The sequence below is a fragment of the Chelonia mydas genome, chromosome 20 (assembly GCF_015237465.2).
Source record: "Chelonia mydas isolate rCheMyd1 chromosome 20, rCheMyd1.pri.v2, whole genome shotgun sequence".
NCBI lineage: Eukaryota > Metazoa > Chordata > Testudines > Cheloniidae > Chelonia > Chelonia mydas.
The window spans coordinates 2,141,413-2,152,621 of NC_051260.2; the positions used below are offsets into that span (position 1 = coordinate 2,141,413).

At 67.2% G+C, this 11,209-nt stretch overlaps 1 protein-coding gene across 1 annotated transcript; it reads right to left on the reverse strand.

Moving 5' to 3' along the window:
- Window positions 1-279: 279 nt before the first annotated feature.
- Window positions 280-11,209, reverse strand: PMEL (premelanosome protein). The gene is made up of 12 exons (XM_043532568.1): window positions 10,795-11,209; window positions 7,392-7,517; window positions 6,841-6,987; window positions 5,254-5,394; window positions 4,611-4,772; window positions 3,693-4,094; window positions 3,110-3,611; window positions 2,532-2,656; window positions 1,918-2,002; window positions 1,409-1,611; window positions 1,075-1,162; window positions 280-655 (listed from the first exon to the last, which is right to left on the reverse strand). The coding sequence occupies exons 1-12, from the start codon at window positions 10,925-10,927 to the stop codon at window positions 496-498; spliced, it is 2,274 nt and encodes a 757-aa protein (XP_043388503.1). The 5' UTR covers window positions 10,928-11,209; the 3' UTR covers window positions 280-495.

Here is an 11,209-nt window from a genome sequence, read left to right on the forward strand (position 1 = left end):
TCTAGGGGCTCAGAGCATAGTGTCACAGGACACCTGGGTTCCTACTCCCAGTTCTGGGGGGGAGGCGATGTCTGCACAAGGTTGCAGGACGCCTGGGTTCCATTCCAGCTGATTGCAGGCACATCCCTGCCCCCTGCTGGAGGTGGGTGCGGAGCCGGACCTATAGTGCGGGGTGGGGGGGGGAGCTGACTATCCCATGCCCCCTGCACAGCCAGCCCTGCCCCCCAGCATTCACCCAGCACCTTCCCTGGCAGGGACAGAACCAAGCAGACGCGGGCAGGAGTCTGAGTGTTTAATAGCTGATAAGGACAGGGGCACCTGAACCCCCCCCCCCCCCGCAGGGTGCCAGCTGGAGCGGGGGAGAGCTCCCTCCTTCCCCCCGTGCTGGGGGGCAGGGAGCACTGCGGCTCTGGGGCTGGGTGTGTCGGGCATCCCCAGCCCCCACCCCAAATGGCAGGAGCAGGGGCAGGGTCCTTTCGGGGGGCGTCACTGGCTCTAGACCACGTTGCCGCTGAGCAGGGGGCTGCTCTCGCCGGTGGGCACGGTGCTGAAGGCCTGGCGCAGGAAGAGACGCAGGGCGGCGCGGTCAGGTAGCCAGGCCCGGGGCAGAGGGCTGCGGGCGGGGCCTGCGGGCAGGGGTCTGTACTTCACACGCCTGCCAAGGGGCAAAAAGAGAGAGGGGGGTGTCATACCTCGCCAGCCGGGGCTCAGGGCTGCCCCGCTCCCCCCCAAAAAACCCCCACCACCTGGGGCCTGGCTCCCCAGAGGGCAGCCCACAAAGCAGGGAGCTGGGTTAGCCCCAATTCTGCCACTGATGCACTGTGCCTCAGTTTTCCCCCCCATAACTGGGAGCTCATAACCCTCCCTTTGAGCAGCGGGGAAGCTCTTCGGGGCTGTGCCTGGTGCAATGGGACCCTGATCTCGGCCAGGGGATGCTGGGCAGCCCGGTGCTGCTGGCCTGTAAAGCTGGGCTGGGCTCTGGGGTGGCTCCGTTTTGGCGCCCCCGGTTCTGGGGAGCAGCGGCGGGGCCTGGCGCAGCCCCCGGCGTCTGAAGCGGGCGGGGGCTGGTCTCACCTGTAGGCGTAGGACACGGCGCCCAGGGCCACGGCCACCAGCATGAGCCCCACGATGAGTGTGATCCTGGGCGCGGCGGGCGCGGCACCTGCAGGGCACAGACACGGGCCGCGGTGAGGTGGGGCTGGGGCTGCACCCAGCGGGGCGGGGCCAGGCAGCCTCTCCGTTACCCCAGCCCGGAGAGGGGTGTCTCGGAGACGGCTGGTCCCCAAACTCCCCAGAGCTCGGGGGGGGGGCTGGCTCAGGCCCCGTGAACAGCTCGGCGTGCAGCCGTGAGGGGGTTGCCCTGCCCTGCACAGCCCCCCCCCCCCCCCCCCGCAAACCCAGCCCCTACCTCGGATGCTGACTTGGGTGCTGGCGACGGCCAGGCTGGCGGGGTTGGCCAGCGAGACGTTGAGGCAGTAGAGGCCGCTCTGGTTGAAGGCCTGGCGCAGCACCAGCTGGCAGGCGGGCGCCGGGGGCACGGGGGTGCAGACACTCTGCTGGGGCATGAGGCACGTGGGGTCCAAGACGGTGGTGCAGACCTCTTCCGGCAGGCTGGGGGGGTGGGCGGAGAGGGCAGGTAAGGCGTGGCCAGGGGGGCGGGTGGGTGGGGGGTACCCGCAGGAGCCGGGATGGGCCAGGTGCCCCTGGGAGCCAGGCTCGGCAGGCGTGGGGGATGGGACGATGCTGGGGGTGGCTTCGGCCTAGGGATCTTCCCCCAGCACGTGGCGGAGCAGAGCCCGGCTTCCAGGTTCTGCTGCAGGCCCCGGGGTGGGGGTGGGGGTGGGGGTTGGGGCATGAAGCCACCCCGCCAGCAGGAGCCATGCCCATCCTGATGCCACCCCCCTGGTTTGCCCCTACCTCCCCTGGCAGGTCACGGTGAGCTCCACGGCGCTCTCGCCCACCGCCGGGGCCACCTGGACGATCTCCATGCTCTCGATCCCCTCTGCAACGGGCAGGCGTTAGGGGGGGCACGCGCAGCCGGGCCCTGCCCCGAGGACCCTCCCCACCCAGCCCATGGCCACCCCCGGGAACCAGCCTGCCCCCTCCAACCTGCTCCCATGGAAATGGCCCAGCAGAGGGGCTGGGGGCTGGCCCAGAGCCTAGTGCCCATCGCTCTGGTCCAGATAGCTGGAATGGGAACGGCTGGGGGGGGTCCCTGCACTGTGTCCCATTCCCAACCACATCGGGGGGCAGGGCAGCCCCCCCCAGTCAGGGTGAATCTCAGGCCAGGCCTTAGTGCAGACTAACCCCCAGGGACCCCCCGGATTTCACCAGCCAGCCCCTGCCCCGAGCCCAGCCAGGCTGGGATGGCCCCTCCCACGCCCGGAGCTTTGCGGCTTGACACCGCCCTGCGGCCGGACTGACCCGGCTGCGGTGGAGGACGCCCCCCATTGCTCGGAGCCAGGGGCTCGCTGGGACCCCGGGCTGGGGGCAGCCCCAGGAGTGCAGGCCGTGCCGCGCCCCCAACTCACGGACGATCTCCAGCTCTGTCGAGAAGGTGCCGTATCGGTTACAGGACGCAGCCGGCGTGGTGCCTGCCGCTTGGCCAGCACAAGAACCTCGGGGGTGGCAGGATCCGCGGTGCCGACAGCCATGTCTGCAGGGAGATAAGGGGCTGAGAGAAGGGAGACCCCCCCCGGGACAGGCCCTGCCCAACCCCGGCAAGGACCCCTGGGTCACGGCCACCCCCGCACCGGGGGATGCCCAACGTTGTCCAGCTCTGGCCCATGTTGACATGTGGCAGCTGGGTCTGGGACCCATGCTGCCCCCCCCCGGCCAGGCACAGCCGCGACCTGCTGCCTTCCACCCCTCTGGGCCCCCATGGCCTGCTTGGAACCCACAGCCCAGGGCCCCATATTCAGGCTGAGCCGAGCCTCCCTGGTCTGGGCCGGGCGCTGACCAGTGTCAATCCCCAGGCAGCCCGGGCAAGGACCCTGCCCCCCACAAACTGAAATCGGGCCCAAGCTGGATCCCTGAAATCATTGGGGAGCAGGGGGGGTCTTTTGGGTCAGCCCTGTGGGACCCCACCTATACAAGGCGAGCCACCCACCTGCTGCTTTCCAAGCTAGTGTTGGCACGATTTCCTGCCACGCTGGCCGGCAGGTTGGCCACGGAGGACGCAGATGCTGGTGGCGAGGTGCCTGGTGGGTTGGCCACAGAGGACGCAGTCGTAGGTGGCGAGGTGCCCGGCGGGTTGGCCACGGAGGACGCAGTCGTAGGTGGCGAGGTGCCCGGTGGGTTGGCCACGGAGGACGCAGTCGTAGGTGGCAGGGTGCCCGGCGGGTCTCCAGCGGCAGAGACGGAGGCAGGGAGTGGCGGATCCGCAGAAGCCACAGCCAGGTCTGAGCCGGCGGTGACGACAGTGACCACGGACCCAGGTGCCACGGCGGGCACGGTGCTGGTTTCCAAGGCGGGGGTGGGAGCCGCGGTACCGCCAGCAGCCGAGGTCACAGCACCGGGCAGGGTGGCGGCCGTGCCGGGCACCACGGGGCTGGGAGGGACGGAGGCTGTGCCTGCCGTGGGCGTCACTGGCTCGGCCGTGGCGGTGGGCACTGTGGACAGAGAGCGCGAGAGCTGCAGCCAGTTCCAGGCTGGCACCCGCAGCCCAGCCCGGGGTCACGTCCACCACTTACCGACGCTCAGCGGCTGGCCCGGTGTCTGCGTGGGGCTCCCGCTGGGCGCCAGGCTGGCTGGAGCCGAGGTGGAGGTGGGCTGCCCTGGGGGGACCGTGGTGGGGTCCACGACCGGTGCTGGTGAGGTGCTGCCGCAGGCCACGGGGATGGCAGCCTGGAGCACCACGCGGGGCCGGAAGGTGCCAGGCTCCAGGTAGGTGTGGGTGACGGTGCCGGCGCGGGAGAGGAGGGTGCCGCTCTGGTCCCCGAAGTCCCAGGAGTAGGAGACGTCGGCGGCCTGCAGGTAGCGGCTGGGGTCGTGCAGCCGGACGCTGAAGGCCACGGCCCGGTTCCGCACGAAGCGCCGGTCGCCCCCGTCCACGTCCAGCACCTGGGCGATGTCCACCGCGAAGGGCACCTGGTCTGGGGGGCGGGGGTCAGGGAGGCTCCAGGCCTTTATGGAAGGGCCCCCCTGCCCCTGCAGACCCGGGGGCCCCCTGCTCCCTGGAGCCCCACAGACCTGGTGCCTCCCTGCCCCCAAAGACCCTGGGGTCCCCCTGCCCCCACAGACCCTGCCCCCTGGAGCCCCACAGATCCCAGGGCCCACTGCCCCCACAGACCTGGTGCGTCGCTGCCCCCACCGGCCCAGGGCCCCCTGCCCAGGTTCAGGCGCACACAGGGCTCCTAGGACCTGCTCCGTGCCCCAATAACGCCCCCCCGCCCCGACCTGCCCGGGGAGCTGCTCTGGGGCAGGGGGTGAGCAGAGCCACTGCAGCGAGGCCGTGGCCACGGGATGGGGCAGGGAGGCGGAGGAGGAAGGGGGCCAAATGGAGCCTGCGGTGCCCAAGCCGCCTGGTGACGCATGTGAAACCCATCCAGGCCCCCCCGCCCAGCAGCCCCCGGCCAGTCGGTCGCCCCCCAGCCCTGCCCGGGCCTCACCCGTGATGCTGAACTGGGACGTGGCCCTGCCCATGGGGATGAACTTGCGGTGCCCCCGGTAGTGATAGACCTGCACGTCCATGGCGTAGGAGCCCAGGGCCACGCCGGCCGTCTCCACCGTCAGCAGTGAGGAGGGGCCGTCTACCACCTGCCAGTACTGCCCTGTGGGGAGCAGGGGGGAAGGTCAGGGTGCAGCCCAGGGAGGGAGCAGGGGGTGCAGAGCTGTGGGGGCCGGGGCACAGAGACTCCAGTTCTTACTGGAGAGGGTCCTGCAGCATGGCCTCGTCGGGGGGGCTAGTTGTTAGAGCAGGGGGCTGGGAGCCAGGACTCCTGGGTTGTATTCCCAGCTCTGCCAGTGAGTGTGACTGGGTCTCCCTCTGTGCCTCAGTTTCCCCACTGAGAGGAAACGCTGCGGGAAGTCATTGGATAACGTTTGTTTGGTGCTTTGAAGAGTGGAAGATGCCGAGAGCTATTGTGGGGCCCTGGGGCCAAGCCTCAGGCTAGCGCTCCCCATGGGGCGCCGGGGGCCAGCTGTTCGTGTGGGGCGGAGGCTTCTGCCATGGCCCTGCCTGTGCCAGGCGCTCTGAGGGGTGTGCAGGGGGGCCGGGGGGATGGGTGGCAGGCGCGGGGGGCTGGCTCTCACCCCAGGTCCGCCAGACGTAGACGAACTTGCTGCGCTTGCCCTGGGCGCTGGGGGGGAAGAGCTGCCCGTCGGGGAAGACGCCGCCAGGGCCCTCGCCTGGCTCCTCTGGGAAGACGGCGTCCCCCCGTCTCACCTGGGTACCTGCAGGAGCGAAGGGGGCAGTTAGTGCTATTCTGGTTCGGGGAGGGAAAGGGGGAGGGGTCTAGTGACTAGAAGTGGGGAGCTGGGAGCCAGGACTCCTGGGTTTTAGCCCTGGTTCTATCGGGGAGGGGGGGCTGGGATCCCAGACTCCTGGGTTCTATCCTGACTCTGGAAGGGGGCGTCTCTGCTTCGCTCCCCCCCCCCTTTCTGGGGATGGACAACCAATCAAAGGTGCAGCCCGCAGGGCTCTCGCCCTTCCCCTGCCCTTCAGCTACCAAAGCCCTTTACACAGGAGGGGAGGGGGCTGGTCTGATGAGGGGTGGGATGGGGTGCAGCTTGATCTGGAGATTGGGGGCAGAGCTAACTGCCAGATCAGGCTGACGTGGGGCATGAATCCCCACGTGCAGCAGGGCCCAGAATCCCCTGCCCCCAGATGCCTGGCAGCGCCATGTGCCCCTCACCCATGCTGGGCGTGGCCCAGGGGCCGCCCAGCCAGAGACGAACCCCCCCCCCCCGATCTTGTATACAAACCTCCAGATTCTGGGGTCTTGAGATTTGCAAAATGGAGGATCTATCCCTGGCTCTGGGAAGGGAGTGGGAATGGGGTCTAGTGGTTAGAGCGGGGGGGCTGGGAGCCAGGACTCCTGGGTTCGCTCCCCGGCTCTGGGAGGGGAGTGGAGTCTAGTGGTTAGAAAAGGGGGGTCTGGGAGCCAGGACTCTTGGTTTCTGTTTCAGCTCTGGGAGAGGAGTGGGGTCTAGTGGTTAGAGCAGGGGAGGCTGGGAGCCAGGACTCCTGGGTTCCGTTTCCAGACCTGTCTGGGGAGGGGATTGCCTTAGGGGCAGCCAGAGCTGGTTCTGCCCTGCCCCCACCCCGCCACACTGCCCAGCGTGGGAGCAGGCTGGAAAGGGGGGATCACTGCTGGGCAGGCAGATCCTGGGGGGCTGAGGGCAGCTGCTGTTGGGTGGATAGAGCAGGGAAATGGGGGGCATCAGCACATCGGGGAACCTCCCGGCACCGGCAGCACCTGGGGGTGGGTGTCCAGCCCCCCAAGAGGGTCCTTTCAAATCCAGGGGACGAATGCGGGCGGCTTTCAAGGCCGCTCCCTATGGAAATACCACATTCCACCCCCCCACCCTATAAAAATCCTAGACCCACTGCCACCCCCATATAGAAATATTGTGCGTACAGCTCCCCCATGGAAATATGAGGTATCCCCCCAAGCAATAGTCTCCGCCCCACGTCCTGCTGAAATACTCCATACTCCCCTGCCCGCCCTCAGAAATACCGGGGGGGGGGGGCGGTTAGAGCCACGGCCCCTCCCCGCTCCGGACAGGCCCGTTGCTCTGGGTGCGAGTCGTCATCGGGGAACACGGCCCCCAGACCGGGCGCTGTGCTGGGAGGGGCGCGTCGCGGGGGGGGGGGCGCGTCGTGGGGGGGGGGCTCACCGTCCACAGTGCAGTCCTGGCTCCACACGACCCGGCCATCGGGCAGCACCGTCTGGTTACCGGGAAAGCACAGGGTGATGGCGAAGGTGGCCCTGGCGCCCGTCATGGTGGGGGCGTCGTTGCTGATGTCAAAGGTCACGGTGCCGCCTGGGAGGGAGAGGGGAAGGCAGCCAGCTGGTGGGGCGCAGATGGGGGGGGGGTGCAGCCCCCCCCCCCCGCCCAGTGTTTCCAGCTTCTCACAGGGTGAATCCTTCATCCCTAAACCCACATCTCTGCAGGTGCCCCTCACTCCCGACCCGCAGCCCCTGCTAGCCCAGCCCTGGGCGCCCCCCAACCCAGCTCTACCGGTGCCCCTCACTCCCGACCCGCAGCCCCCGCTAGCCCAGCCCTGGGCGCCCCCCACCCAGCTCTGCCGGTGCCCCTCACTCCTGACCCGCAGCCCCCTGCGCTCCCAGCCCTGGGCACCCCCCACCCAGCTCTGCCGGTGCCCCTCACTCCCGACCTGCAGCCCCCAGTGGCACAGCGTTGGGCTCAGAGGGGCCAGCCCCTACCTTTCCAGCAGTTCTGCTGCCGGGGGTCGCCCTCCTGCCAGCGGGGGTACAGCTGGGAGTTCCACGACCCCTCAGCCAAGGGCTGTCGGTTCCGTCGGTCACTCCCCTGGCCTCTGCTGCCGGCCCCTGGAGAGAGACGGGATCCGAGATCCAGAGCTGGGATCGCGCGGGGGATGACCCAGTTCCTGAGCCCAGCCGGCAGGATTAGACCCTGGCCCGAACCCCGCCAGGGCGTGCAAAGACCCGTCCCTGGCCAGGGTGGATCAGGCTAGAACAGAGGTCGAGTGTTCCCCAGAGGCTGGGGTGGAGGGCTTGGGGGGTGGGGGCTAGAACCCAGGACTCCTGGGTTCTGTGTGGAGATCTGGGTAGGGACAGGTGTCTCGTGGGTTAGAGCGGGGAGGGGAGGGAGCAGGACTCCTGGGTTCTGTGCTGAGCTCTGGAAGGGAGAGGTGTCTCATGGGTTAGAGCGAGGAGGGGAAGGGGCAGGACTCCTGGGTTCTGGCCCCAGCTCTCGTGTGGAATATGAACGAGGTGCTTTGCGATCCACGGTGGGAAGGCTGCAGGGGGGCAGGGCGGATAATTCCCCATAAGGAGGATGGTGGGAGATTCACTGCCCCAAAGCACTGGGCATGGCAGCTGCGCTGTGGCAGGACCCATGGCCCCTGCGACCTGGGCACCACCTGGCATCCCGGCAGCGCGGGCAAGGGGATTCCAGCCAAGGCACCTCCAGGCCCCAGCAGACAGGCTCAGCCCCGCAGGCCCCCAGGCTCCTCCAGGCCCCGCTCCATGGGGCTCCATCGCCGCACCAGCTGGGGGGTGGCTCCACCCTGCACCCAGCCTGCCCACAGCCCTCCCACGGCCTGGAACCCGGCTGGCTGCAGGGAGCATGTGACGGATCGTCCACTCAGCACTTGGGGCTCCAGGCAAAACCCCTCACATGGGCCTCTAAATCCTCCCCGAGCCCTTGCATGTGACTCTCAGCTGAGTCCCTGGTGCAGGACGCTCCAGCCAGGGCAGGGTTAATGCACCCCCCCTGCACCACCACTCAGTGGGGAGGGGGAGAGTCCCAATCACCCCTGGACCAGGCAGCCTCTCTGGGTGGGAGGGGGGAAGGAGCGTGCCCCTCTGTATCACTCCTGGATAGTGTGACCCACTGGGGGTGAAGAGAGGGGGGTCCAGTGGCTGGAGCAGGGCCAGGGCTGGGAGTCAGGACTCCTGGGTTCTCTGCCTGGCTCTGTGAGAGGAGTGAGGGTTAGAACAGGGGGACTGGACTCCTGGGGTCTAGTCCCAGCTCTGGGGCTGACTGATTGTATGACTTGTGTCATGTCCCCGTCTCCCTTCGTGCCTCAGTTTCCCCAGCTGTAAGGTGCAGGGAATGCCAGTGACCCTACTGTGAGGCTCAGCACCTGGCAGCGAAGTGCTTTGGGATGCTCAGGCAGGGAAGGGAGACTTCCCAGGGAAATGGTCTGACTTGCAACCCCCCACACCCTGCGCCCCAACCAGACGTGGGGCCAGACAGGCAGCCCCCCCACAGTGTCGCTCCACTGGGAAGTGAGGTTTTCAGGGGGGCTCCCTGCTGCAGACAGGCCCAAGGGGAGACCAGCAAGGGTGAAGGACGGAGGGACGGAGAATCAGCTGCACCCTGAACCTGCCCCCTTAGGGGATCCCCCCTGAGAGCCCCTTGGCCAGGAGTCCAGATCTCGATGGCCCAGCGGAGACCCCCCCCCGGCTGCGGGTGCAGTGTTAATTCTCAGCACAGGGCAGGGGGTCTGGGAGGAGGCAGCAGGGTCAGCTACAGGTGACTGCAGGAGGGCAAACAGCAGGGGGCAGATGCCTGGCTGCAGGGGTCAGTAGGTAGGTTGGGGGAAGGGTCCTTGCAGCAGTAGGTTGGGGCTGGGGGAGAGGGGACATCCCTGTGCCTGGCACAGCGCAAGGAGCTGTACGAATATTACCCGGCAGCTGCTGCCCCGTCTCCTCCCCATCAGCCCCAGGGGCAGCAGAGCAACCCGCAGCCGCAAAGAGTGACCAGGCCCCCAGGCTCCCTCCTCAGTATGGGGATGGGTGTGAGCACGATGGGTTCCCCCTCTGGGTACCCCTCCCCAATTTAGCCCCCCACATGCATGGAGCAGGGCGCGGCCCCATTCCCATCCTTCCCAGATGCTGGGCCTAGCGCGGGGGATTAGCAGGAGCTCTGAGCCAGCTCCCCACGCGGTTCGGCTTTACTGCTGGCCCCCCCCCCCCTTAATCTGGCAAGACAATTCCCAGCGGGGCGGGGACGCATCCCTGCTCTGGCCCGGCCTGGGGGAGACACTGGGATGAGGCGGGTTAAACCCACCGCAGCACCTGGCAGCACCAGCTCAGAACCGGGCCGGAGGGAGCCCAGCCCATCTCCCTACGCAGCCGCTCGGGGGCAGCCGACGGAGGGTGGGAGGCTGGTGCTGCCCCGGGCAGCCCCCGGCCCGGCTCTGCAGGCTGGCCTGGCGCAGACAAGCTTTGAGGCGGGGGAGGCTCGGGGGGTAGGCAGGCCGGGCAGTGGGTTTGGCCATCGTCTGGGTTGTGGAAATAATGGGGATGGGTGAGGGGCAAGGGGGAGGCCCCAAAATAGTCTTGCTCGGGGTCCCCAGTGGGCCAGCACCGTCTCTGTTCACTCTCAGCCCGCGGGAGCTGACCCAGCCATGGGAGTCTGTCTGTCCATCTGTCTGTCTCCTCTGCAGGGGAAAAAACCCTCTGGACGCCTAAAGGGGGCACATTAGATCTGGAATCGCTACAGGGGGGCTATAAGGGATATTCCCGTTCTTCCCCCACACACATGCTCCGTGGCAACTTTATAGCCGTTTGGCTGACTCCCCCCCACCCCTGAACAGGACTTTAAGGTCCCTTCACATTTTAGCATCACTGCATCCGAAAGCACCTATCACCCCCTGCCGTCTGGAGAAACGTGCTCCCCCCTGCAGGGATGGATCTGGGGGTCTGGGTCAGTTAATGAAGCTACATTAACCCAACAGGGCTCTTCACTGCCCCATTTGCATACCAGACACGCAACCCCCCCCCCCCCGACCCGTCTCCCATTCAGCTGGGACCATCCTCCCCACACAGCAATCTGGGAAGGGGAGAGGGGGTGTCACTAAGTTTGGGATGCCCAGTGTGACCCCCTGATCTAGGACATGGCAGGTAAATGCCCCCATTGACCCCCAAGGGTATCAGAGAATCCCCCCCACACACACACACTCCTTGAGGCAGATGGAGATTCTGGGGTTTTATGGGTACCAGCTCCAGCGTTTTGGAGTCGGGAACAAGACGTGACAGGGATTGATCCTGCCTTGGCCGGGGGTGGGTCAGATGGGGCCCTAGAGATCCCGCCTCCAGGCCCTTTGCTAACCCCAAGGACCGGGCCCCTACTCACTGCGTTGAGCTGCAGTCGCAGCCAGAAGGGCCCAGGCAGCCACCAAGTACCAGCCGGTCTGCATCTCCCAGCCCGTCCTTCGCACCCGCCCCCCGCGCTCCTGGACCCCCTCGACGGCAGAGAGGCGAAGCATCCTAGCCGCCCTGTATAAGAATGCACCCTCATTTGCATAGCCCCGCCCCCTTGCACCCTCATGAAAATCTCATCCCCCCGCAACCAGCAGTGGGGCGTGTGGGTGAGATCCAGTCAGAAGTTCGTGTTTCTAGCACAATGGGGCCTCACTAGTTTTGCCTCCAGACAGAGCCTGGAATTTCACGGGGAGAAGAACAGACCCGGGTTTCCGCTCCGAGAAGAAAGCGTCTCTAATGATCACAGGAGGGACGAGTAACCCGTGATGCAACTTCACTACAGGGTC